The 26,693-nt window shown below is 52.6% G+C and overlaps 5 protein-coding genes across 5 annotated transcripts; 3 read left to right on the forward strand and 2 right to left on the reverse strand.

The window, feature by feature from the left end:
• Positions 1 to 5,269: 5,269 nt before the first annotated feature.
• BZA05DRAFT_438588 (S-adenosyl-L-methionine-dependent methyltransferase) lies at positions 5,270 to 6,540 on the reverse strand. The gene is made up of 4 exons (XM_051486502.1): positions 6,464 to 6,540; positions 5,998 to 6,408; positions 5,436 to 5,938; positions 5,270 to 5,372 (listed from the first exon to the last, which is right to left on the reverse strand). Exons 1-4 carry the CDS (start codon positions 6,500 to 6,502, stop codon positions 5,339 to 5,341), a joined length of 987 nt encoding a protein of 328 aa, XP_051336295.1. The 5' UTR covers positions 6,503 to 6,540; the 3' UTR covers positions 5,270 to 5,338.
• Positions 6,541 to 11,329: 4,789 nt separating this feature from the next.
• On the forward strand, positions 11,330 to 12,447 carry BZA05DRAFT_459105 (uncharacterized protein; the record flags this gene model as incomplete). The annotated part of the gene is made up of 2 exons (XM_051487627.1): positions 11,330 to 11,385; positions 11,451 to 12,447. 2 exons carry the CDS (start codon positions 11,330 to 11,332, stop codon positions 12,445 to 12,447), a joined length of 1,053 nt encoding a protein of 350 aa, XP_051336296.1.
• Positions 12,448 to 15,000: 2,553 nt separating this feature from the next.
• Positions 15,001 to 15,800, reverse strand: BZA05DRAFT_447926 (uncharacterized protein; the record flags this gene model as incomplete). Its single annotated transcript, XM_051487206.1, has 3 exons — positions 15,001 to 15,430; positions 15,493 to 15,715; positions 15,773 to 15,800. 3 exons carry the CDS (start codon positions 15,798 to 15,800, stop codon positions 15,001 to 15,003), a joined length of 681 nt encoding a protein of 226 aa, XP_051336297.1.
• A 2,098-nt stretch (positions 15,801 to 17,898) lies between these two features.
• BZA05DRAFT_476513 (uncharacterized protein) lies at positions 17,899 to 20,355 on the forward strand. Its single transcript, XM_051488255.1, has 5 exons — positions 17,899 to 18,277; positions 19,479 to 19,623; positions 19,785 to 19,835; positions 19,891 to 20,015; positions 20,127 to 20,355. Exons 1-5 carry the CDS (start codon positions 17,909 to 17,911, stop codon positions 20,181 to 20,183), a joined length of 747 nt encoding a protein of 248 aa, XP_051336298.1. The 5' UTR covers positions 17,899 to 17,908; the 3' UTR covers positions 20,184 to 20,355.
• Positions 20,356 to 25,316: 4,961 nt separating this feature from the next.
• On the forward strand, positions 25,317 to 26,042 carry BZA05DRAFT_421417 (uncharacterized protein; the record flags this gene model as incomplete). Its single annotated transcript, XM_051485718.1, has 2 exons — positions 25,317 to 25,902; positions 25,957 to 26,042. 2 exons carry the CDS (start codon positions 25,317 to 25,319, stop codon positions 26,040 to 26,042), a joined length of 672 nt encoding a protein of 223 aa, XP_051336299.1.
• Between the last annotated feature and the right edge of the window lie 651 nt (positions 26,043 to 26,693).

The raw sequence follows: 26,693 nt of genomic DNA on the forward strand, positions 1-26,693 counted from the left end.
GTACCGTAACTGTACAGCCAGCAGTGGTGGTGATGGTGGTGGTGGTGGTGGTGGTGGTGCTGGTGATCTCGAGCCCGTAATATTACTACCTAGCCGGTTTCGGTTTCAGCATGCAATTCTATTCCTGGGCCAGCCTACTTAGGCAGAATTCTATGGATAGTCTGGCCCATGGTGAGATATCTGGCTCCTGGGCCAGCCAAGGAGCCGGAAAAAATCTATCCATGGTCCGGCCTGTTGTGAGATCCGACCCACCTATACACGGGCCGGTCCATCTATAGTTGCGCCGGCCCATCTAAAGAAGAATAATTTTGCCCAGTGGCATAGAACATATCTATAGTAGGCTCGTAGCCCGATAGTGTTTTACATGGTACATTCCAGCCCTGTTTTTCCCGCCCCATTGATAAGTTAGACGTTCCCAGCGTTACCAGAGTCAGTGCCGCTTACACGCACCCAACGGATCTTTTTTCTTTCCTGATGTCGATCAACCTGGTGGCGAGATCTCCGGCCTCCGCAACAGCAGGAGTGAGAACTAGCTGAGAGGCCGTACGTTGAAGCCTTACTGCCTACACATCGTCAGGGGACCCGGGGACCGTGCGTCGGACTCCCATTTCTGTGTTATTGTGGTAAGTGATTCAGTTGGTGCAGATGGGTAATTATCTCCTACAGAGAAGCTGAACTCCGTGAGTCTGTGTAGAAGAACTTGCTCGTATCTCCCTCTTCGGTCTATAGACCTGCACGACATCATACACGAATTAGAAGTTGGCACTGGAGAAGGATGACGGCTACCATCGGAGGCTCGGAAAATCGGAGGCAAGCCGCCAATGGCGCCTTGCGCTGTCAGGGGGAATCGACTACGAAGATGGCAAAGAGTACCCAGGGCTAGAGAAGCCAACTGATATGCACTAGCACGCCTGGCAGCACGTAACACTGTCTGGATACTGAAATCCGGGCGTGGCCTTTGATACCTTCCGGGAGTGGCCTTTGATACTTTCCAAAAGCAACCTGCCTATCACCCAGAGGCGCCTTCTCCGGCCGCCGCAGCATGAAGAGCGGCAAATGGCTGCGGAGCCGCACGATTATGCCTTACAGGTCTCCAGGGGAGCCGGGTCCCCGCGACTGCACGTCTGAATCCGAGTTCCATTTCGCTGTGGTGTGTGATTCAATGTGCAAATATGTACAGTCTACTGCAGACAAACTGACCTTTATGCAGATCAGCTAGGTCTTGAGTGCATCGCTCGCCACACGCTGCAGAGCCGGGCAATATTCTTCACCACTTAAGAAGTAGAGAAGTCGCGGCATGTTTTCCGCCCTCTCGGTCAGCAATCATTCGTATCGCCAAATCCAACCCGATCCCGGTCAAGAAACAGCAACCGCCAGCTCGAATATCATCACTGCCATCAAGACCCTCAACAACAGCCTTATTACCGTTTACGCTGGAAAATGGGTGAGGATGGGTCGGGATTGGGCGGAGTGCGCGGCGTCGAATTACTGGGCGGAAAACACCTCCGGTACGGCGGCACAAACCAACTAGCCGCACTGGGGCAGTGGAGTTATAGGTTGGGGCTTGTGAAGTCCCTTCCAAGTTCCATCCCTTTGATCCCCATAGGTACTTAGTCAGAGTTCGTACGCTGATGACTGGTGAGGAGAGGATATAGCTTAGCTGAGAAGATTGTATACGAGACTGGAATCAAATAAATACGGACATCTGGTAGTGGCTGTGATTCGTACAACGGCAGGAACGGGCTACGTCGCCGATAATTACCCACTCCCGGAGGTGGCCGTACGTCCAAGTGCCATTTCCATGTCTCGGTGGTGTGTGATCCAGTTGGTGCAGATATCTACAGATTACTTCAGAAAACTGACCTTTGTGTAGAAGGAGCTTGATAGTATTGCCCTCTGCAGTCTATAAACCTGGGTGGTATTATGCACTACTTGAAAGTTGGCACTTGAGAAGCTCCGGCGTGGCTTTCTTCACGCTCGGAGACCGATATAACGTCTAAGGTCTACCTCCCTTCGGAGAATCGGAGAATCGGAGGCAAGCGGACAGTAGATCATGGCAGTATGCTCGCGGAAGAAGGTTCGACGATGACCACTACAACGGCGGGGACGATGCCAACCTTTGGCTAGAGACGCCAGCTGATATGTACGCTTGACGGCACCTGCCGCATCGTGAGCTGGCCATGCTGTACTCCGGAAATGGCCTTTGATTCCACCATATGCGAGTTTTCTTTATATCTGTCACCCTTTGGCGACAACGCATGTGCATGTGCTGTCACTCGCTCGCATGCACAGCCTGTCTGTTAAGAAAAGTGGTATAATGAAGTAGTGTACAGTGTCTCGTAGCCAGAGCAAAATACATAGGCGCGAAGGTGCCTCGGATAGAGGCCGCTCGGCGCCGCTCGCCACCTCCGTGTGAGAACGGATAAGGGAAGTCCGAGTGATCTCGCATGAAGCGGTACACGGAAGTTCGTGATATTATGACGCTGTCGCTCGTGTTGCACACGAATTGCTGTATAGCGCTAGCAGAGTATAGAGTCTCTGTCCGTAGCTAATGACTATCTACATCATCTTTTTCATCATTCACATTTCGTTCGTTTGATTGACTTCATCATCACAACACTACCCAGAGTGCGGAGGCGAGATCTCCGACAGCCGCCGCAGGACTCGGGAGATACCTGCACGGGGGAGGAGAGGAGGGAATACGCACGTTACAGCCTAGGAAGACGCACGTGACAGCTTTACAAGTCTCCAGGGGAGACCTTACACCAAAGTCTCTTTTCCGTGTTACTGTTACTGTGCCGTGAGTGATCCAGTTGGTACAGATAACCATCTAGTGGACTACTGCAGATACTGTGACCAGTGAGCGCTGTGTAGAACACTGCATCGCAACGCCCTCAGGGCCTTCACACACCTAGAGAATAGCATTCGCAATCTGGATGCTGGCACTTGCGAAGCCGCGGCGTGGCCTTTCGCCCCGGCGAAGTGTCGGAGTTGATGTCTACCTTCTGAGAATCGGAGAATTAGGGGCAGGCTTCACGTGAGATTGTGTGTTTGAAAGAAGACCCGACTGATGCGACGATGCTCATGGCGATGGCGACGCCACTACCTACACAAAGACGCCGGCTGATACTTACGCTTGTCGGCACCGCAACTGAGACTGGGTACTAAAGACCGGGAGTTGCCTTTGACACCTACCTTAGGCAACTTGTATATCTACCCAGAGTTGTAGACTCACAGAGGCGAGATCTCCGATAGCCGCCGAAGGAATCAAGAGAGAGCGGGCACAGGTAACTAAGTCACATGTTACACCGTATATGGGGAAGGTAGAAAGAGTAGTAAAGTTATGGCGTCGCGACGAGCTTGATAAGATACATAGTAATTGAGGATGCAGATATCTGCGATAAAATTGAAAGAAAGAAGAACGAAACACAAGAAAAAATAGAAAAAACAGAACAAAAAACAAACGCCCGAAATCCATCAGAAACCCTCCGTCCCTGCCAGCGGCCAGCACCAGAGCTTTTGGACTCCTCCTTGCTGTCGCCTCATAAGCGAAGTTATGTCGGTCGTCTAATTGCCCGATATCGTCCTTGCTGCCGCCTCGTAGTCGAAGTTATGTGGGTCAGCGTGCCGCGCAGCCCTAGGAATGACGTCCATCAGGAGATACAGCAGATATCCCTTCGTGTGTCTTTGGTGTCGCGCGTCCAGTCCCACGTTGCCAACATAGTCGACAATCTTCATGAGCAGCGGCTCGACCTCTTGACGGCGTAGGTCCCACTGCCAGATGCGCCAGACGTATTCGTCCTTTTGAGCCGTGCTTCTGACTGGCATGTCCATCACCGTATAGCGGTGATGGACTTGTAATTTCCTAGCGGAAACGATTCCGCCAGGAAAGAAAGGCCTAACCGTCGGGACGGTTGGCCGGGGGGATCAATGAGCATTAAGCTCTTCATCCTCGGAGTCCCCGTCATCAAAGTTGACCCAGAGAGTTTCTCTGGGTACTCCTCGAAGTCCTCTTCATCGGAGTCTAATTGACCCCCCCCCCCCCCCCCCCCCCCCCCCCCCCCCCCCCCCCCCCCCCCCCCCCCCCCTCCCGCAAAACTGCGGGAGATGGATCTGGTGCGCGCTGTTCTGGCAACCAGAAGATCTATTCGCCTGGCCATTGTCAGTGCCCATATTCCAGATCTTTAGATGAAGGACGGAAAGAAAACTCACCACTTCCTTATTCGCACTTGCAAATAGAGTGGTCTTCAGAGCGTTCTTCAGAATCTGCTTCTCGGCGGCGCGAACGGAAAGCTGAGCGCACGGCTTACCGTTGTCGTCACGGCAGGCGTCGACACCTGCAATGACTCAGTCATCTGTGCCGACATATGTGAGATAGATTTTGCAACATACCGAGGTCAATATTTTCCTTCCATTCGTCGTTATTCAATGCTTCGGTGACACCTGCTGTAGTTAGTACGAGCTTCACCCATTAATAGAAAGGGTTTCATACCGGGAATGGCACCAAGTCAATCACTCAGCGAGCAATGATTTGTGTGGATTTGCGGGCCGGCGAGCACTGATGCGGCTGGATTTGTGAGCCAGCCGGCGCAGGCCCGACCACCGGGAATGGTGGAGAAGTGTTGTGGAAGGGAGTTGTTGAAAGAGCAAATCAATGCTGTAGTAGCACTGTAGCAAGAAGAAAGAGAGAGAGAGAGCGGATGTTTACGGGAAGGACGAAGAAAGATAGGAAGAGAGAGGATGTTGATGGTGGAGAAGGAGGAAGTGGGAGGGCGCAACTCTGCGCGCTGCTTGGCAATGCAACACCGTTGAGGCTTGGGAGTAGTCAGCAGCCCATTGTATTCTCGAATTATCAGGGGTTTCCCTTCAAAAGCACGATTTTGCTGACGTAAGAGGATACCACGTGAATTAAGACATATCATTCTGTTGACATGCTCCACGGATTATGCGACAATTTTCCGCTGTACCTGTACCAGAGTTGGCAGTGTGTCGCGTCCCACCTTACTGCGGTACTGTTCCGAACGGAATGCACCAAAATATTTAATCGTGGAAGAGGACTATTGTGCACCTCATTGACCTTCACTATAATGGCGATGGATGCCTGTGTCTGGTCTACCTATCTCATATCTTCACGATAGAGGGAACTCCGGGAATGTCCTCATTGTCGCTCGGCGATTGTTCGGGTGAAAAGCTCCTGCATTTCCCTACAGAGCCTATGGGTATGAGATTTTGAGAGAAGAGCGCAACCTATGCAGTACAAACTCGTTCATCCCCTAATCGCCCGAATGCGTAACGAAAACAAATGTTCGAAACCCGAGCATACGAAACTCCTTTCCAATCAGTCCATCGGCTTCTTGCCGTACACGACGTAGCTAGACAACCCCAATGATCAGCATGCACCACTGTAAGTCCGACGACAATGGAGGTGAACGTACAAGTTTGTGTAAACATGATGATTCTTGTTCTTACAACTCTTCCACGCCTCAGCACACAGCTTCTGCGCCTCCTCCGCCTCCATACCCATAATCCTGGTAGCCGCAGCCATAACGTAGGCCTCGATACCAGTTTCCATCGCCAACATTGCAATTGCACCAATCTGCTTCTGACGCGGATCCCTCGGCCACAGTCCGTACGGCTGCTTGTATGTAGACGTCGTGATATCCACACAGCCGGCCATTTTGAGGAACGCGGCCATACGCTCCAATCTCGCTCCGTGGCGGCCGATACGTGGTAAAGCTTCCGCATTGACGAGGTCGTAGGAACGTTTGAACGCGTTGTCAGGGGCGAGTGTGCCGTCATCGCTGTAGAGCTCGCAGCCAAGCTCTGCTAGCTCGATGTATCCGCCCGGCTTGGTACAGCGGAACATTTCGGACGTGAGTTTTGGCCAGTCGGTGATGGACTGCGCGAGGTTGCGAGCGTGAACGTAGTCGAACGTGTCCTATGAACCCCATGTTAACATCTCCTGGTAGTATGAACGAGTCACACCTTATGACTTACCTCCGCGTGCGTCCAATCCTTCTCCGCATCATCGACTTCAAAGTTGCAGTTCGGGGGCACCCAATTTGGTTGAATGGGACTCAGATCACTCCCGGTAACCCAAGCAGACGGATACCTATCCGCCATATCGATAGCCCAAACTCCGGTACCCGTTCCCACATCCAGTATCTTCTGCGGATTATTCAACGGCGCCTTGTGAAGACTTCCCCCCAGCAGGAGAAGCATCATCTCATGGTGCATGTCCAGTCGATCTTGTTCTGTTTCATCGTTGGGAAGGAGGTTCTTCTCGGCGCCGTAGTAGACGTGGTAGCGACGACCGTTCTCGAAGACGAAGGCGTTGATCGACGAGCTTAAACTCTGGGTGCTCGTATTGTAGCCGGCGGATTCGTAGTCTTCGTCGTCATTCGCAAGCTGAATAACCAGATGAGCAAAGCGGGGATAGGTGTTATAGGCCGAGTGAACTCACAACTTTGGGGTCGACCTCGATATCGGAATTGTTGGACATGACTTTTAATCTTCTTCGCACGGATATCTGGACGCGAGAACATTGCGAACAAGCCGCAACTTATATAGGATTCCACCTAGCACCTGAGTCTTATTCGATCCTCCCAGCTTCCGGGGTGAGTGCAGTAACCGACATCCGCCTCCACACCAGCCTCTCATCCATATCCTAGCCCTGCCTCAGCAGCGGGTCGGGCCTCTTGCCGCTTCGGATCTCACCTCTTAGCCCCTCGTAGCGTGGTGCCAACAGTTCTTCGCGTATCCAATGTGAATGGAGCTGGCGTCTCGGGAGCTTGTTCGGCGTCAATTGGATCCCTCGCTTTAGGCTAAAGCGCGGATGGGCGGGTTACCATGCATCCAGCCGACACCAGCGACTGTGGATCTGCAGCACAAGGTGGTTAGGAAACGGCAGTTGCGAATGCGTAGATTGCACATCGCGGTGTTGGTGGTCTCACATGCGCATATGGGAGTCTGGGCCACAGCTGCCAGGCACAAACTGACGGAACCGCGAAGGGCGCGAATAGCACACCTGATAAGGTCGGGTCGGATTCGGCCAGCCTAGCACGGATCGCGTCTACTGAGGTAGACCATATTCGGACCGGTGAGGGATTCGGGTCCATTAGCCGCGAGTGCATTGGCGAGCGGGATCGAGTAGCGTAATCGAACTGCCGCTGTGGCCTGGAAGAGTGTCCGCGACGCCGCGCGGCTGCCGACTAGCAGCAGGGATGTCATGATCGTCGGGAATATCGAGAGACAGCACCATCAAACGACACCCTACGCCGCGTGCCCACCTAGCCGGAACGTAAACGGTCTGCCGAATACCCGTGTCGGTTGTCCTCGGGTTGGACGGAGTGTTGGGGAAATCCTCATCGGTAATTATTTGGCCATGTGGGCGACACTGTAAGATACAGACTGACGATTAGCGACAAAGAGGGATCAGTGGCTGGGGTACTCACTGGGGTGCTGCGTGGCTACCGGGACCGGGTTCTGGCAATATTGTGTAACCATCGGTCACGGACCCGTGTCCGGCCGGGATCTGCGAGTGAGAATCGATAACTGTGTTTCGTTCGGGTTGTCGCAAGAGATATCTGCACGAGTGTTGGAAACATTCGAAAACTGTTCAGGAGTGGATAATTGGGATTTCGTACGTGAATCTGCACAAATGGCTCTTCAGCCGTTTCTGCTTCCAAAGCGAGCATAGGCGAGCAGCATCGCACAGGGAAACGAAACCCTGCAGGTGAAACCGTCGGTACGGACGAGAATGGACTAGACTGTGAAGAACATTGGCAGGCTACGAGCATACTATGGTCACGACGAGCTCGAAAGCTTACAAAGTTATTGAGGATGCAGTTATCTGCGATAAACTGAAAGCCAGAACAATAACAACTCCTTCAGCTCAAAAACTCTTCATCCTCGGCATCTGTCACCTGACCACGTCTTCCTCCCCGTCTTTTATGCTCGAAGCTGAATGTTGAACGCATCTAGTAGACAACAAAATAACAACTTCTTCAGCTTTAAGCCACTCCCTCTTCCTTATCCTCCACCTTTTCCACCTCTACCTCGTCCCCAACTACTACCTCCCCCCGTCTTCATCGCCTTCTTCTTCTCCGCCCCAGCACTGGGCGCCATGCTCTTTTCGCGTGACCAAGCACCTTCATCTTCTCCCTCCTGGGTAAATCTCATTGGCTTATCGAGGCAGTCAGTGATGATCACTGGCATGGGGTGAGTGCGCCGGGCGGGGTGGGGGTGGAGGAGGTTGTGACCCACATGTCTAAAAAGCGTAGCTGTGTAAGAAGATTCGCCTCTCCTCCGTTACTCGGAAGCGACAGAGTCATGATTGACTCCGTATTCATTCTGGAACCGCTTCTTCATCATTCCAGCTCCCGTTCCATCTTGAGCAGCTTGATGGCCAAGGCCTTCTTGCCACCCTTCGGCACGGATCCGGAGTCGCTCTCCGACTCTGGATCCGTGCTGTCCCGGGCCTTGCGCGCCTTCTTGCGCGCCGGGCGATCGGTCCCGGAAATCTTCCTGCACGTTTCGCCGGCGGTCAGGTTGTATGCGTCAAAAGGTTTTTAGTTGTGTCGAGCATTGAGAAGTTATCGTCTGGTTGACGTTGGGGTAATGAAGAGGAAGGGGTAGAAAGAGGATGTTGATGGTGGAGTAGGGTAGAAAGTGAAAGGAAAGAGGGGAGGTTGATGGTGGTTTATAAAGGAGGGAGAGGGAGAGAAATGAAGCGTGGGCGGCGAAAACCTGCGGGTAAAACCTAACTCGGTGCGTAGAATTTAATTGCCGTAGCGTTGTGACTGCTGGTGTCTCTACCGTCGAGGCTCGTCTCTGCCGTCGAGGTCTGTCTTTGCCGCCGAGGCTCGTCTGTGCAGTCGAGGCCTGTCTCTACCGTCGAGGCTTGTCTCTACCGTTGAGGCCTGCTTCTGCCGTCGAGGCCAGTTTTTGCCATCCAGGTTTGTCTTTGCCGTCGAGGCGTGTCTCTGCCGTCGAGGCTTCTCTCTGCATTCGAGGCGTGTCTCTGCCGTCGAGGTTTCTCTCTGCATTCGAGGCGTGTCTCTGCCGTCGAGGTTTCTCTCTGCATTCGAGGCGTGTCTCTGCCGTCGAGGCGTGTAGCGGCCGTCGAGGCTTGTTTCTACCGTCGCATCATCCCCCCCTCTCTTCCCCTCCACCATCCCCCTCCTCTGATCAACAGCAACAACACCAACCACCTCCCACCACCATCATCCCCCTTGCGCTTCCCCAGCATCAACCCGCTCCACTGTTCAACAACAACGACACCAATCACCCGCGATTCTTCCTCTCTTCGTTAGCTGGTACCCGAGAAGAAAAATGCCAAACCTCAACTTGGACGCCGAATCCGACAGCTCTTCGGAGGTGTCTTCTGCGGGCGGCCTGCTGTAAGCTCACTTTCCCTTTACCTTGTGAGACCAGCCCCACTGGAACAGTATGCTGACCTACCCAGCAGGGACTCCCGTCATGACGACTTCGAGGGCATCTTCACGGTTGGTATCGGTCACTGGGGTATGTCCACTGCACCTTCGCGCAACAGTCGTTGATGATCATGCTGACGGAGTTCACAAGAGGCGGCTCGTATGGCGGAGGAGGGCTACGCCCACATCGGCGGTGAATCTCCCTGCACCTTCGGCACCTGCATCTGCAGCATTGTTAGCACCATCGTACGTGTCGGGTACGGACTGGTGACCCTCGCGAAGGAGACTTTTGGATGTTGAGGAGCCGGCTTGCTCAGTCAATGGAAATCGGCAACGGAAAATGGGGGGTTAAGAATTTGTGATCGTCTATCTGTTGTGTGGCGCCTGGGATACTTTCAGTTGTCTGTAATGAGCCGGCGTGCTCGAAAATGGCAATCGAAAATGGAAAACTGGGTGGTTAGGAATTTGTGATCGTGTCTCTGTTACCTGGTGTCTCGATGGGCTTTTAAGATGAAAATTGCGGATACTTTCGGTATTCTCTCCTCTACGTGTGCTCGATTCTTGCTGCTATGTACCGCTGTTGAAGGTGTTAAATTGACAATCCCATGTTTCTCTACCTTTCTGTTCCCCGAACTGCTACAACGTGAAAACCCACGTTCCCTCCACTTTTCATCCGTGAATCCTCAACATTCTCTACGTCGCATGCGTCTACGACATCCGCACCTCCGATGGTAGTCCTCTCATCGTGCGGAATTGTCCGCATATCTCCTGCCTACAGTTCGCCAGCGGCACGACGTGTCACTCGTTTTGGTAGTCGCACGATTATGTCTCTTGCTCCTGAGTGTCTACGTGAGGATGGTAAGACCATTACCCACGCGATGGAATAGATCCTTCTAGCCGCACGTTGAGACGTCGTGCGGAAGTGTCTGGTTATCCGCAGATTTCATCGAAGCTGATCATGGCTGCGTCTCTGCCCAAACCGATGAACTGATGATGCCGCGGATTCCCGCAACTTCCGGAGGATATCAAGTATCAAGCCCCGATTACCTACTCATGTTTGGATGGTATGCTACCCAGGTCGCGTCAGTCTCCCGCCCGGGGTGGCTCATCATGAAGCAAGAAGGTAGGAGTAGTGTGAGGAACAGCAGGTGGTAAGATTACATGTCCCTTCAAGCTTCAGCTGTAATATTTCTCGATACTGCTCGATACTGCCAGAGCACTCCTGGCGTACCGCAAGGCAGCTTCAACCACCCTTCCTCTGATGTCATCAAGCAAACACAATTTGAAGGACGAGTGAGATCACATGTTCCTGTAAATAGAAAAGCGCAAGTTCTCCGAGTCTTTCAAAGGTTGACTGGCTGAAATTTCCATGATTTAACACCAACGGAGCGGGGTGATTCTAAGGAGGTTTTTTATACGAAATCAGATAAATCAGAACATTGCAGCCAGCTCATTTTCTTCCTGCTAGATCTTCCGGCCAACTGATTCTTCACAGCTACACCACACGTTTTCCTCCTTACTTCACCAGACAAATCGGATTTGATCGTACGTTCCTCTTGAATCTTCATTCTCATCATCTTTCCAGTTTCTTCCCCTCACACTCTCCGCCGTCCTTGAGCACCCATCCACGCTGCGGCGGTCCATCCATCCATCCATCCATTCACCCATTCACCCATTCCGCACGATTGCGCTGACATTCTTACCTCCACCCTTCTAGAGCTCATTGTACTCGTCCACCCTGAATCTTACTCGTTAAAACCCAGCTACACTCGACATCTCCCCTGCTCCCTTGTCCAATCGCTATTACGACCTCCCACTGACCTTCGCTCCCCCGGACGCCTGTTCTAATCAATCGTGCACAGCCACCCTTCAAGACTCGTCACCCAAGACTCAAGATGTCCGCAGAGCAGTATTCGCAGATCTCTCCCGGTGACCGTGCGATCCTCGGGAGGTACGTACTACCACATCCCGCTTTGGTCTTCGATGATGTATGTAAGGCTAACGATACATCCCCAGCTTGTTCGCCAGCGGCACAGTGAGGCGGCTTGGAGATACGTTGGACGCCAACGCTGCCCAGCAGCAGGGGAGCGCGACCGCGCAGTCGGGCGAGGCGGGCAACGGCCGGGTTGGTCTGGCTGAGCTCGATGTTAACCGTTCCAGAGATGAGCACGGATCTGATAACTGGCGTGTCCTGCGCCTGCAGGGAGTCTATGGGCTGGGAGTTGCAGAAGACAACACCACCGCTGCACAACAGATAGTGGTGTTCCCTGCGGAACCGGAGGCGGCTGGCGAACGCTACGATGGCATAATACGCGATTTGGATTTCAACGGCAGTGATCATGACTCGGGCACCCACGGCGTACAGGGTCTACCGGGAGAGACCAGTGGGAAGAGTGAAGAAGCCAAGGCTATCGAGATGCAAGAGGTCGCCCTCGAACAATGGATGTCGCTTCGCGACGTGGCCATGCGCGATTCTGGAGTGATCCACGACGGCAGCCTTGATCGCGGCTCGGAGAGTCTCGGTGTCGAGAGAGTCCCAGTTAATCCCGCATCCGACGTTGATGATGGCAGTTGCACAGCTGCACACGGGGAGGAACACGATCTCGAGCAGGGATCCACCACCGACGCCAATACTGTGTCTCTGCAGTTGACCCAGATGCAAAATTCACACCGGAATATCTCGCTGTACGGTACCACACCCAGCGTCACCTCGCCCTTCGTACAGAACTACCAGCTGCAGAGCGAGCTGAATTACAACGAGTACGTCAGGCAATTCAACACCCGTCCGGGGGCGATCCACGGTGCGGAGGATGATCGCCGTCTGCCGGACGATCTTTACCACGCTCACCTGCGTGACGTTTACGTCCATCCCGCTCACCCTCACGCCCGGTCCCCAATTTCGGATTCGAAAGTGAGCTGTCGTATCGGATGGTGGGTCTTCTGGATCGTCGCAATCGCCCTGGTTGTCGTGCCGCCCGCTATTGTTCTGGCCATTTTCACCCACGATCAATAATAGGTTTTTAGTCTAACCTGAATAACCAGCCGGTTATCTAGTTCAAACTTGCCGATCAGTGTAGTGTCGCCTTCAAGTGTCGGTTGCTTTGCGTCGCTGTGCATGGGTTGGTGTAGAGTAGATGGTCGCTCTTCATGTCTCGGGCCTGTTTGTATTTGATCTCTCTGTACTTCTGGGAACACGTACTAGTACGGCATTGGGAAATGAAATTTGTCTATCTAAACCACTTCTGTTGCTTATTTTTGTGTATCTCTTCTTGATAACGTCAGATAGTTAATACACCATCGAGACTTCTGTCCTTCAAAATCTCCCTCTCTCTGTCTCTACCGCGTTCCCCCTTCGCACGACCTCCTCTTTTCCGCTCCGCCCAAACGACATCTGTGATGGGTGGACAGAGGCAGAGTACCATTATCGTTCAGATTTTCCGCATATAGTTACCGTAGGTTGCACAAAGACTTTCAGGTTTTCCTCGTATCGGCAGAGTATCGGTTGCACAAACACTTCCCGGCTCGATTGGCTTTCCCGAGCATACCGGTGATTCCTTGCATTCTCTCGCTACACACGGCCAACTCTTATCACAGCCCAGTGCAGGTTTGCAACACCTTCTGCATGCGGCTGCTGAGCTGATGTTTACCCCGCTCTTAGCACGGCACCTCCGGTCACTGCTCAGAGTCCGGAGGGCATCCAATCCGTGTATAAATGACCGCCATTCCTACGCCCTTCCCTCTCTTTTCTCTCTTTCTCCCCCATTGACACCACCGCGATGAAGCCTTCGATAGAAAGACCGTAAAAACCGGAACCCCGGGGCCCACCCCCAGACGCACGCCTGCCCCCCGCCCGCCGTCCTCCACAAGCCCGGCTCTCTCAATGTGACCATCCGGTCCCCCGGCGCGCTTGCGCGGCCCGCCCTCGCACGCCCACGTCTGCATCTGTGTCCCCTCTCCGTCCTCTCCCTGTTCAGGTCCGTTCTACGTCGCCCTGCTTCGATCGCCATGTCGTCCGCCACCTCGTATGGAGTTACCGTTAAACCCCGACACCGATCGGTAGAGACCCTACTCCTTCCCGCCCCTGTGACGTGCACCCGGTACGCGTAACGTGTCCCTGCACCCAGCTGGGACGCTCCGTTCTACCGTTCGGGGGCGGATATGCTAATCTCCTTTCGGTGTCGGCCGGGTTGGCAGCCCGAGCCCTGACGATGGTCGCCTTTGAGGCCGAAACACCGTGATTTTAGGTTCGAGGGTTGGTCGCTTCGGGGCGACGTAGTGCTGGCTGTGAAGTATGCGAGGCGCAGCGGATTGGTTGCGGCGGGTAGAATGGTACGTAGATAGAAACCTGAAGCAATAGATGATCTGCTGTGTTCGTTAATAAAAATCGCCCGAGCGTCGATGATTATGCGCGATTAAGTGACCGTACTTGATATGTGATATTTCTCGTCGCACAGTATGGGATGAACGAACACTCACATCGACTCCCTTGGGCATTGAATCCCTCCCATTTTGTGGAGCCTTCCACTGCGATCCCATGTTGTTTCCCAAGTTCAGGCTTCAACCGTTCGCTCCATCAATCCCAGCGCTTTCCCGCACGTAAGCCGTTGCCCAATGTTGCACATGTACGTATGTAGTACATACCAAGCCCCGCACCTCAGTACACACGTAATGAGCACGATACGGTCAAGTCTCGATGTTGTTGCCACACCCGGCACGAACGTCGTCGGCTACCCACAATCCTCCCATATAGCCGTACCGTGTATCGGCTCGTGATAGCATACGACGAAGGGCTATCATCTCGCAAGGAAGTCGGTTGTGCCGGTATCGGATTCCTCGGCCCCGTACCTGTGGCATCGATGTCAGCATCAGTGTCAGCATCGCACGGGACGGACGGGGAGGGAGGCGCGAACTCTACGATAGTGGGGCTCGCTGTACGCGAAGACCTTCGCAGCTGGATTCGAGGAATAAGAGATTCGAGGGATGGGAGGTGGCCTGGCGTGGCGGGCGCGGTTGGCGTGATGGCGAGTGTGTGCTGGACTGCTGGACGGTGAGGAGTTGGGAGGAGTAGGAAGGAGTAAAGCAGCGTCTGCCATCGTTGCTGGCTCCCGATACGACTACGACTACCACCAGCACCAGCACCAGCACCGTCGTTCGTCTCCACCATTCGTGCGTATGTGCACTGCGCGCGGGCTTCGCCGTGAGCGGGAACCTTTTGTTCCGTTTCGCTTAATCGTGCACATCCCGAATCCCTGCCAAAGCGAGCGAGAATCGAAGACACGAGTGAGGTTCTGTGTACTACGACTGCAGAATTGCTTTTGACGTACCGGAGGAAGCAAGTAATCGGACATTTTCATGGCCTGTGGGATCGACCGAATAGAGATTTACACAGAGATTTACCGATATACACATTGAGATTCACTGAGATTCACATTGAGAGTTGCATAAAGATTTGCACAGTTTCAAGTTTCGGGCAAGAATGTTTATTATTTGCTATCTTGCGCGCGCGGAGGCCGGAAGATACAAATGAAAAAGGTCCTGACCGATGAACGTGATTTTCTGACCCCAATTACTCCGTTGACATGCCGGCGACACAGCTGATGCCCTGCGTACCCGGGGCCGGCTGATCTCCCACATCCGTGTGGATGTAATGTTGGTAGATGAGGGCGGGAACGTTGAGGTTATTCGCATCTTGATTGTTGGTGGCCTGGTCGGGATCTTGGTGGTTCACATTATCCCCATCGTGATCCTTCTTGTCGACGAGCTTAGCGGGATAGTTGTTGGTATTCTTGATGAGACCATCGTCGGTACCCACGATAACCTCCTTGACTTCAGTCTTTTTGGGAGAAGGCTGGATGTCGTCCGCGACCTTGGGATCGTGTTCGACACTCTCGACAGAGGACTTCTTGACAACGTTGATCACATCCTGCGGGACATTATTGACATCGGTACGCTCCAGCAGCGTCATGGGGCGAACATTGACAGCATTCATGGGCGAGCTAGACACATCAGCATCTACTCATCACGAGCCAACCAGCAGGAGACAGGAGACAACACATACGCTGGCTGGATACGGGGGTTGGACACCCATGGCATGGGGACCGCGGCCGCAAGGCCAGCTCCGGCCACATGCACGACATTCATCGGTTGGCCGATTACCATAGCTGGGCGTTCAACTTCTTTGTCGGTCTTGAACAAGGCAAGCTTGTCCCCACCCTTCTTGACGACCTTCTTGATGGACTTCCCGGACTTGTGGCTGGCAGCCTTGATGAGCTCCTTGAGCTCTGCGAAGTGAGGCAGTTAGTACACATGAGAGTACGGAGTGGGTGAGGGCGACGAACTATGGATATGCTCGCGAATTTTGGGCATATTTGTTGTTTTTGGGGGTGATTGGATTTTGTGAAGATTATTGAAAAGCTCAAAGTTAATTGAAGTAGTAGGATACTCCAATGTCGTTGTGTCCTGGTTATCTGAAGGGATAAGTAAAAGGAAAGGAGGAAGAAGACGAAAGGAAGCAACCCTTTTATTGAGGGCCGAGGCGTCGTAGGGTAAAACCCTTTGTGTTTTGGGCAAACCTACTCACGATCGTGAAGTCCCGCTAGCTGTGTTTTGTCGGCGAAATTATACATAGAATTGTCCCCGTGATGGTGGGGTAAAGTGGTTTTGACATCGAGTGAGTGCGGGAGGCAGGCACAAGGAGCCAGTACGTGAATCCGGAATCCTCCACCAACGTGCGTCACAGGCGCGGCTTGGCAGACGATAGAGAGATTCGGATATACTAAAACATATGTAACCACCTTTATGGACAAGATATGGAAATACAGGAGGTCATCACGCTCATAGCATGAGATATCACGGTGGAGCGTGTGAAGCAACCGTGATCATTTACTGTGAACCCCGCGCCCTCACCAAACGTGCTGCACAGAGACTCCAGCTCGCTCCGCAAGTGGGCATACGTCAACCGTTACATGGTAGAATACACTAAGTGATCCATTAGGCAGGGCATAATCGGTCCCCAATCAATCCCTCAGACTCATGCCAGCACTTGTGGTAATTGTAGACGACTACTACTTTGGGTCAACCGTACTATTCGTGCGGACAGGACTCTTACTCGCACGATTACCATTGGCCTCGTAAGCGTGTCGGGTAACTATGATCCTTTACTGTGAGCCCCGCGCCCCTCATCGAATGTGCCCCAGCTCACTCCGCAAATCGGGATAGCTCACGGTTTGGCAAGCCGTCTTACTACTTCACGTGCGCAGCGATTGTTGGAAGTTGAAGTTATGTATGTCACAGAGCACGAATTACTATGGTCAAAGAACGACGGTGTGATATAAAAGCTTAATTCGCATCCACTTATACTGCTTCAGACTAGACTGCTTCCAACTCACTCGGTGCTGTTTTACCAGGAACGTGACTACGTTATTTTCAACCGGGGCGTGGCGGGATGTGGACTCGCTTGTGGTGGTGACTCCCGCTGCGGCTCTGGCTGAGGTGGTTGGGGCGGTATCGGCAAGCCCATACGATGCGGCGGAGTGGGAATTTGCAGGGCTGCTAACTTCGAATTGCCGCCGTCCCCGCCGCTGTTAGGAATCGAAGACAAATCCGCGAATAGCTCATCAAACTTGGTAATGCTTTGAATGTGTTGGGATCTACGGCAGCAGCCACTTATCTAATCTAGGAACCGGTCTTTTGATATTTCACTAGTTGCAGCCCTACACGCAACTAGCGCTACAAACGTCACAAGCTTCTTGCCCCCTCCCATTTGTTGGAAGTAGCGGCGAAAGTGGGGCACATTCTAGGATGTTGCCCTAGACTGCGCACCACGCGCCACTTATAAAAGGGTAGTTCTTCTTTTCACAACATACTTCGTCCTCCATCCTTCTTCCTTCATCTATCCTCTTTCATCATTCTGGCATTCTTCATCCTTCACCAACAAATATTCGGTAAGTTACCACGAATCCCAAAGAAACATGGCACACATCGACATGTCCCTTTTTAACATCACCAGCAATTCTTTTCTTCGCCACTTCATGATTTGCGGCTGTTCTTCGGCTTGCCCTGCACGGAATAATTTCCAAAGCGCAGCTCGTTTTCTCCGTGATGGAGGTTTTACCTCCACCGTGTGCGTACCATGGTGCGCATATTAAGTAATACCCCATCCTACCAAGCCGCCCGGATTCTTAACATTAATAATCCCGACGTTTAGAAAAACTGCCTACAAGACCCATTACTAGTGCCACGCCTCCCCTGACTGGATTCAAGACCCGACCGGTGGGGGCGCTCTGCGGATGTGGACCTCAACTATACCCTGGTGGTGGTCATGCAGTTGCGCAAGGTATGCTACTCTCGGCCGATGTTCCATTTACTGTTTCATGCTCACATGCTTCTAGTGCTGTGATCACCCCCACCTTCTGCCACGCGCAGAACCACATCGCCCAGAAATACAGAGCATTGCGGATCACTCCGCTACGATCATGTTTCAGGTTTGGACGACTGGATGGCACCACCCCATAGCCAGACGAAACCTCGGCATCAGACTGTTCAATAATGGCCCCAATTACAAGATCACCCTGATCTCGACTGGCGCCGGAGGATTGGGAATCAACCTGGCACTGTGTTTGATGTCATATTTGGTCCGCCTGAAGTGCGAGGGGCCCCCAGAGAATTACTCCGAGGCATGCTCCGATGACGAGGACTCCGAGGATGCCGCAGAGAATACTCTGCGGCACACCGATGACGAGGACTCCGAGGAGGCTTACTTCTACTGGAGCCATATTTCCGCTTCCTATCCTCATCTGGCGGTGCCTCCGTCAGCCACAGCGTCTGGACTTGCAAATCAGCAAGTGAGTCCGAAACTCACAGGGATTAAAGGGACCCCTACCACACCCGCGATGTCTACAGTCCACTAAAGAACCTCGTCCCAAGTTTTCAAATGAGAACAGGGATTCCAGTCTCCGAAAGGCTACAGAACAAGATGAATCGTCGAAGGCCTTGAAACACCCAGGAGGCGAAGGCAAAGGAGGAGATAGCAAAGGGACCTTCAACAAAGCATAACTCGGTGGTGACGATCCGTGAAACGGAATGACGCTGGACCGCTTGAAACTTGAAGGTACTGCTTTGCCAGGGTATTGGAACGACATCTTGTATAGTTTAATACAAAACCTCAGTCAAGGGTTGTTGAAATACCAGCAGTATACGGAGGCGTGGGTGGTCAGCGGCGACGGCGCCGATAGGGCGTTGGCGGAGGCAGGTGGTGCCGGCAGGTAGTCGCCGGCATGATATACGAGTCGGTAGATAACGGTCAACGCAAAGGCAACTCTCATACATATCATCCGTTCGAAACTCCGTGCCTTTCAACAATTCAGCTGCTCTCTCAATTGTTGGATATGTGCTAAGATGCCGAGAATGTGGAAGGCGGCTCGGTTTGCGTATGCGCGGTGGGGAGGATAGAGGCCCATGCGAGGACGCGCTCACCCAACAGTGGTGTGGCCTGCGGTCGGAACTCGTGGGGCTACACATAGCAGGTCTAGTGCAGATATAGCTGGACCTCTCGACCGCAGAGACGAGCCTCGACGGTAGAGACGAGCGTCGACGGTAGAGACAAGCCTTGACGGTAGAAACAAGCCTCGACGGCATAAACAGGCCTCGAGGGCAGAAAGAAGCCTTGACGGCAGAGACAAGCCTCGATGGCAAAGACAAGCCTCGATGGAAGAGACACACCTCGACGGCAGAAACACAAACAGTCAAAACGCTACGGCAATTCAATTGCACGTACCATGTTTAGTTTCACCCGCAGGATTTCGCTGCCCACGCTTCCTTTCTCTCCCTCTCCCTCCTTTATAAACCACCATCAACATCCTCCCTCTCTCTTCCTACTTTCCTTCATCCTCCACCATCAAGATCCTCTCTCTCGCTCTCTCTCTCTTCTTGCTACACTGCTACTACATCATCAATTCTCCCTTTCAAGACTTCCCTCCAACAATCCCCCCCCCCCCCCCGAGATCCCCGACGGTCGTGCATGCGCCTGCGGGCGCGCAAATTAAGCCGTATCGTCGCACCCTCCCCATTCGTGTCGCAGCGATCGCTGCCAGAGCTACAGCCTCCACCACCGAGGCGACGGATGTTATCACGTACCATACGGGAGTCGAAGAGGCGAAGGAGGAGTACGACTACCATCCTAGGGGATCCAGTAGCCCGTCACAACCAAGAAGTTGTGATTGACTTGGTTGTGAAGGACTACTGGCGTGTGGTGTCCTTGTGTCTTTTTAGGAATACTTTGCGATTGACTTGCTGCCATTCTCTTTATGGACCCGTTCTATTAATCGGTGAAGCTCGTACTAACTACAGCAGGTGTCACCGAAGCATTGAATAACGACGAATGGAAGGAAAATATTGACCTCGGTATGTTGCAAAATCTATCTCATATATGTCGACATAGATGACCGAGTCATTACAGGTATCGACGCCTACCGTGACGACAACGGTAAGCCGTGCGCTCGGCTTTCTGTTCGCGGCCCCGAGAAGCAGATTCCGAATAGCGCTCTGAAGACCAATCTGTTTGCAAGTGCGAATAAGGATGTGGTGAGTTTTATTTCCTTCCTTCATCTAAAGATCGGGAATATGGGACTCCGATGAAGAGGACTCCGAGGAGCACTCAGGGAGACTCTCAGAGTGTGCTCTGATGACGAGGAGTCCGATGAGGAAGAGCTCAAGCTCATCGACCCGCCGAACAACCGTCCCGACGGTTAGGCTATTCATTTAGGCGGAATCTTTTCCGCCAGGAAATTTTCAGTCCATCACCGCTATACGATGATGGACTAGTTTAAGATCACTCACTCCTGGGAGGAGGAGTTTTCAAGAAGCTTGACGACTACATCAAGAGCTTAGGAATGGATGCGGAACACAAGAACAAGGCGAAGGGATACTTACTGTATCTTCTAATCGGAGTCATTCGTAAGGTTGCGCGGCAATCCGACCGGAACGAGTTCGATTGAAAAAGCTCAGGTGCTGGCCGCTGGCGAGGACGGAGGGTTTCTGATGGATTTTGTGCATCTATTTGCTTTCTGTTTTTCCTTTTATTTTTTCTTACTTTGTTATATCCTGCTGTGTCAATTGAGGTGAACATTTCCGGAAAGACTATGCGGAAGAGGAGGAGAGAGGGGGGGAAGAAGAAGGAGGAGGATGAGGAGGGCTGAGGGGGCTAGTTTTTTCTTTCAATTTTATCGCAGTAGTCTGCATCCTCAATGATTTTGTATCCTTTCGAGCTCGTCACGACGAATTTTTCACAGTAGGCTGGAAGCCAGCCTGTGTTCTATATAATCCCATCCAGCCCCTCTTTGTGGCCTATGGACGGGACTCTGCTTCAGTCATCCGGGGTAGTGCAGGCAACAGCTCGAAATGCCCATAGGCTGGGCTGGGGTTAGTGGGCTGATCTGATAGCCCGGGCTGGAGCCGATGTGCTGGCAGCCCAGCCCGGGCTATCAGTTGGCGTTGGGCGGGCTGGATCGTAGAGTTGGTTAAGGTAACACTACGACAATAGATAGGAAACAGGCTCACGCCGGCGAGACGAAGGATTGAAGAAAGAGTATTGGATTTACATAGGACACAGGCCCACGCCAGCAACAGTAACTTTAGCTTACTACCCGGGCTGCTACTTGGTTCGAAACCGGCGCTCTCGATTGCGTCTGACATCGAATTTAGGGTTATATGGGATGCGATTTGTGGCAGGAGGCGATTTGTTTAGGGAGGTGACTTTGTTGCGAGAGATGATTTAGTTGCGGACGATGATTCTGTTGCGATTATTGTTCTTGGGATGCAGAATGTGGCCGTGCCAGATCACCCTCGTCGATACTATGTAGAGTAGAAGTGTGACGCATCATTGAAACTCACTCGCTACTACCCACTAACCCTGATGCGCCCAGGCTAAGGCATCCGAGTGGGAGCTCAGGGAGCTGGAAGAGAGAGCGAGCTGAGGCGAGTCGAGAAGGAGATGAGTGCCGATGCCGAGGAGGAGGAGGGCGCTGAAGCTGAGGAGCCAGGCGAGGTAGAATAGCGGACCAGCAACTTGCTGTGGAGGTGGGTGCGAGGGCGGGGCGAGTGGTGGTGGCGGACGTGGCGGGGAACGGTCGTTGCCTCCTCTAGCTCTATCTCTGCCTGATGAGCTCACATATAGTACTGTTAGGAAAGGCCAGGGCGGAGGGCCAGTCACATCGGGCCGCCTAACAAAAGTCGGGTTGGACAATGGCGTGAAAACGGGGGGAGGGGTGCACGTGGAGATGATAATGCCATGATCTAGATAGGTCGCATGCAATTAATGAATTAATAAAAAAAAAAAGGTGGGCTGCTCAAAGCCAGGCTGTGGGCTGGCTTTGACCGGGCTGAGCTGTTGCCTGCACTGCCTGAGGGTGTGTGATGGACGGGTCACGGGCGTACCCACGAACAAGGTCGGACGGGAGGCACTGCAGTTAACTACCGTCGGCTGCAAACAGGCGTACAGGTTCAGGAGAAAAACCATAAACCGGGATGAATCACATGAGAACAAGCGATGTTCAGCAAAATAGCGTACAGAACGGAATACTTTCATCCCGCGCTCCAGAAGAATGGACGGGATGGGGGTAGACAGATCCCTTCCAACCCACCTGGACTATGCAGAACACGGATGCCGCGATTCTCCTGAAGCACTTCACTGGTCATGGCTTGACTTGTGTCTGACATGTATGATGTCATGCCTCGAAGGCAGCGACACCCCTCAGTAACGGACCTACTGTAATTCATTGCCAGGCACCGCGTGCGGTTTTACTCGCAGGGATTATCCTCCACCCATTACTTTACCTCTCTCTCCCTTCTTTCTCCTAAGGGACGTGAAGGGTCGAGCAGGAGCTGGCTCGCCGGGGTGCACCAGAGGGTTGCCTCTTATTCCGTCAATGGTGTGACCCGAGTGAGACTAGTTTCTGATGGTATGACGATGGCTCGCCAAGATTGTGGGACCCGATTGATGCTTGGCTAGACAAGACAGAACTTGAGTGGGCTTGGGAAGACTTGGGTTGACACCCCTGTTTTCAAGGCGGAACCTTCACAGACCTGGGTGGACCTCTCTGTTTTCGAGGCTGGACCTTCACAGACCTGTTGCGACCAAATGTTCTGTAGTGATCATTTCTGTTTGTTGACATCGTCGTCGAGCCGACCTGATTCGGTCGGCCAAATGTTGTGTTCTCGCCGGCAACTCTTATCTAAAGGGGTCGTCGTCTCTTCTCTTTCTGATTTCTGTGTCGCGATTTTCACTTTTCTCATGTTTCCCGTTCATTTGTGCTGTTTCTACAATTGACAATCTCATTTTCATTACACTTCTCCCAATTTGTGGGCCCTCACTACTCCAGCATCAACTTCCTCTTTCTACATCCCCCTCTTACTACAGTTCTACTCCACCATCAACTTCGTATCTCCCCCTCCCGGACGAAATCGCTCCGCCTTTGCAGATGCACACAGCGATCTACCACCTCTCCCCTTACCACCCCATTAGCATCCTCTCTCTCCCTACCGCCTCCTCCCTACCCCACCATCCATTGTACGATACCCCATCTACCTCACAAGCCGTCGCAAACCCGCCATTGCTTGCTATCGAAGGAAGCTCGGCGGAGCCGGGCGCGACCGAAGCCCAGCCGAGACTAACGATCGAAGAAATCCCTGCGCGTGCGACCAAAGCGGGGCAGGATCTAGAACTCTGTGATATCCCTCCGCGTGCGACCGAAGCGGAGCTGGAACTGGCTCCCGCCAATATCTCCGAGGTTCCGGAACCGGAAGCCTCTCGAGCCCCGTCCAGCATCCGGCAGGTTGGAACCGTGGTGTGGATTAGTAACGACATCGGATGGCGGTGTAAATTCTGTATGCTCTTCCACCTCCCCAGCCGGTGTATACAATTATCTAACCCTCTCCAGGCACCCAGCAGTATCGCAACTATAAACCATCCAACCCCGCCACCGCAAACCACAACAGATCCCGACCTCGCGTACTCTACTGCCTAGATTCAAGACGACGAAGATGAAAGCCTCTACTCATTCGAAGAAGGAAAATACGAGGAAGATGGGAGAAAGATGAGGAGGATGAAGAAGGAATAGAAAGGGGAGTAGGAAGATGACGAGAAGAGGGTAGATAGCAAGGGGAAGAGGCAGAGGAGGACGCGGAGGAAGAGGCAAAGTGGAAGCAGACGAAGGAGTCGAAGGAGACGAAGGAGGTGAAGGATTTGAAGGATTTGATATTTTTCTTGTCTACATGCGAGGAGACGAGAACATCCGACTACAGATGGGTACAATCTTTGACGGAAAGCACAACATCGTATTGTTGCTATCAATTTTATCAATTTTATCGCAAATAACTGTATCCTCAATGACTTTGTATCCTTTTGAACTCGTCAATTCAGCAGCTGTTTGGCGATACGTTTCATTATAATGACGGTCGTCGTGATTAAAACAACATTTTGACTATTGCCTGGTTTTCCGGGTATCTCGAAGTTGGAATCCGAATTTTCGATCTCGTGCTGTCATGTAACGCTCCGCTTATAAGGCATAATTAGTAACCTTCTGCTTCCTACATCCCGCGTCCGAAATTACCATGGACTAAAGGTTTACATTGCGCAAGACTTGGGAACGGCCGTCGAAATCGCCATACGCAAACACGGCAGCATGTGGTAGAAGAGCAGCATTTAGCTGTAATCTTGACAAACAATCTACAAGCTTTATAAACAATCTAATGAGTGGAATCACAGCCCCCCAATCGTCTGACTTTCTGCTGCACCGTTGTTCTTGCCATAATATCACGAACTTCCGTGTACCTCGTCATGTGAGATCACTCGGAGGTTCGTTTTCCGTTCTCACGGAGGTGGCGAGCGGCGGCGAGCGTCCTCTATATGACTCTCTTTCCGCTACGATACAGTCTACACTACCCCAGAATACCACTTTTCTTAACAGTTCTACACGGATAAGGGGTGAGTGATAAAACGTGAATCAGTGAACCGGTGCCGCAATATGGAACTATAAGCTGCGATTAGTTGTGAACTTTTTTAAGCATCTAATGTGAAAGCAGAACATCCTAATCGTTTACAACAGACTTTCCGCCGGACCGCAGTCCGCCCGACTAAGATGTGAGTGATGTAACGTGAATCTGTGAACCAATGCCAATAATGGCGTGCCATGGCCCATGGGTGGGGTATTTTGTGGAGCTCTAAGAACGGTCATTGAAAGGTATGAGCTCTACGTACGTTGTGGAATGATGGTTCTTTACGGTGATGACCTTGGGGAAACTACCTAGGAGGATGGAAGCATCGTATTCAGAGAAACGGAGACTTGATGCGTGGGAAGGTTCGAGACGTCTATCAAATACTTGAATACAGATGGTAGGATACGGCACAGAAGTAAATCTCCATTATCACCCCTTCATCGGCCGGCCTCGGCATCACCTCCATTTGCCGCACCCACCGACATCCCACCGCCGTCTATCACATACCATCCCCGGTTGCTCACCCTTCACAAGGGCAGTGTCACGTTTTCAGGCGTAGAATAATATCGGCACCCAAGAACGCTGGTTATGCAGCGGCATGTGTTTAGATCAGATGGCGTATTCGCTTAAGCGCTCTCGGTCTATGAACACGCATTCACGAGATCACTCGGTCGAACCACGGCATGTCTAATCATTTTCTATAACGGCGACGTCGGTGAGTACGACAAATACTAGGGCACACACGACGTGCATGTATTACGAGCTTCAATCAAGCAACACACATCCGCTCCTTATTTCTATCCCAATTTTTACCACCCACCCTTTCCCCAACAATTACTCAACCTGACATTGACTTCCCCCCCCATCACCTCACTAGACACCAAAACCACCATGAGCGACTACACTCCCTCCAACAACGTCAACACTTCACCTACTCCCGGCGCGGGCAACAGGCCTCGGTCGAAGTCCGTGGGAATGGATACTCCCCTGGACCGCGCGGCGGCTTCCCGCTTCACTACCACCATGAGCGACGACACACCTTCCAACGACGTCAACGCTTCGCCTACTCCCGGCGCGGGCAACAGGCCTCGGTCCAAGTCCGTGGGAATGGATACTCCCCTGGACCGCGCGGCAGCTTCTCGCTTCGCTGCGGAGTTTCCTGGCCCTCGCGGTGCCGTCACGTGGGAGGAGCAGACCATGGCTACCATCGCTACTTACATGGAGAAACACAACGAATTGTTTCTTAAATTTGAAGCCATGAGGCTTTCCTATGACGAGACTTCACCGATGATGCGCGGCGCGAAAGCCCGCGAGATGGTCGCGATCGCCTGCGAGATGGCCAGGAAAGCCCGCCAGATCGCCGCGGTGGCTAGGCGTGCCGAGCTACACAGGTCGCTGCAGAATGCGAACCAGTCCCAGCTGGACCCTTGGGCTTGGGATGCTAAGTATAATGTTCTCGCCAGGAATATTTTCTGCGGTATGTTCGTCATTCATGGTTGCATGGAGATGGGGGGGCTGACGTGGAGTGCAGAGACGTGCTGTGATCATTCCGACGAGGACGGAATCTGCAAAGACAAGTTCGGTGATGAGTCCAACGAGAACGAAATCTGCAAGTGAACTAGGGTTTCTTCGACAACACCTTCTCATTCACTGTGGTTCGATGGAGGTTGGGTTCACGGGCGTGGGTTCATTGATAAGGCTTCTTTGGGATCATAGCGGATGAATGGAGGATGTTGTCGATAAAAAGTGTCTTATGTTCACTGGCTGGGGATGAGTTGGCATTGCAGGATCTGTTTTCTCTCAGCATTATGAGCAATTACTAGAACCTTCAATCTACAATCTTGTCATGATTGGTACATAACTTCGGCAATCGCGTGAACCCCCCAAGCCTCAACCTCGTATGGCCAATGTCTCGCCAGTATATACGCCAGTGACGGTCAAAGCCTCATCGACACCCTCTGCCCTACCATGGCTCCACGAACTATTCGCTTCTCATTCACCGACCAGAGCTAAATGCAACATTCCTCATCCCTTCTAAACCGAACCGCGATCAAAATTTCCGTCTCAATCCGTGATGCTAACGCTTGCGAGTTTCCACCCGCTCGGTGGCCGTCACGCCCGAATGGCACGTCATTCTATGGTTAGCTAAACTGCAGTTTATGGCGGTCGAAAGTCTTTGATTGTATTTGCTATGCTTACTTCCAGTTTACAGGATGGGCAGTCGTCCGGTGACTATCAGCATTGAAACAGAATCTTCATCGCTGAACG

This window comes from Tricharina praecox (genome assembly GCF_024521635.1).
Source record: "Tricharina praecox strain CBS 144465 chromosome Unknown BZA05scaffold_27, whole genome shotgun sequence".
In the NCBI taxonomy this organism is placed as follows: Eukaryota; Fungi; Ascomycota; class Pezizomycetes; order Pezizales; family Pyronemataceae; genus Tricharina; species Tricharina praecox.

Bases quoted from the DNA above. Each gene is read 5' to 3' on its own strand.
- BZA05DRAFT_438588 (XM_051486502.1), bottom strand. From the start codon at position 6,502: ATGTCCAACAATTCCGATATCGAGGTCGACCCCAAAGTT. The intron at 6,409-6,463 runs GTGAGTTCACTC...CTGGTTATTCAG, and splicing joins TCGAGGTCGACCCCAAAGTT to CTTGCGAATGACGACGAAGA. The intron at 5,939-5,997 runs GTAAGTCATAAG...TGGGGTTCATAG, and splicing joins AGGATTGGACGCACGCGGAG to GACACGTTCGACTACGTTCA.
- BZA05DRAFT_476513 (XM_051488255.1), top strand. From the start codon at position 17,909: ATGTTTCAGGTTTGGACGACTGGATGGCACCACCCCATAGCCAGACGA. The intron at 19,624-19,784 runs GTAGCCCGTCAC...TAACTACAGCAG, and splicing joins CTACCATCCTAGGGGATCCA to GTGTCACCGAAGCATTGAAT. The intron at 20,016-20,126 runs GTGAGTTTTATT...GATGACGAGGAG, and splicing joins CAAGTGCGAATAAGGATGTG to TCCGATGAGGAAGAGCTCAA.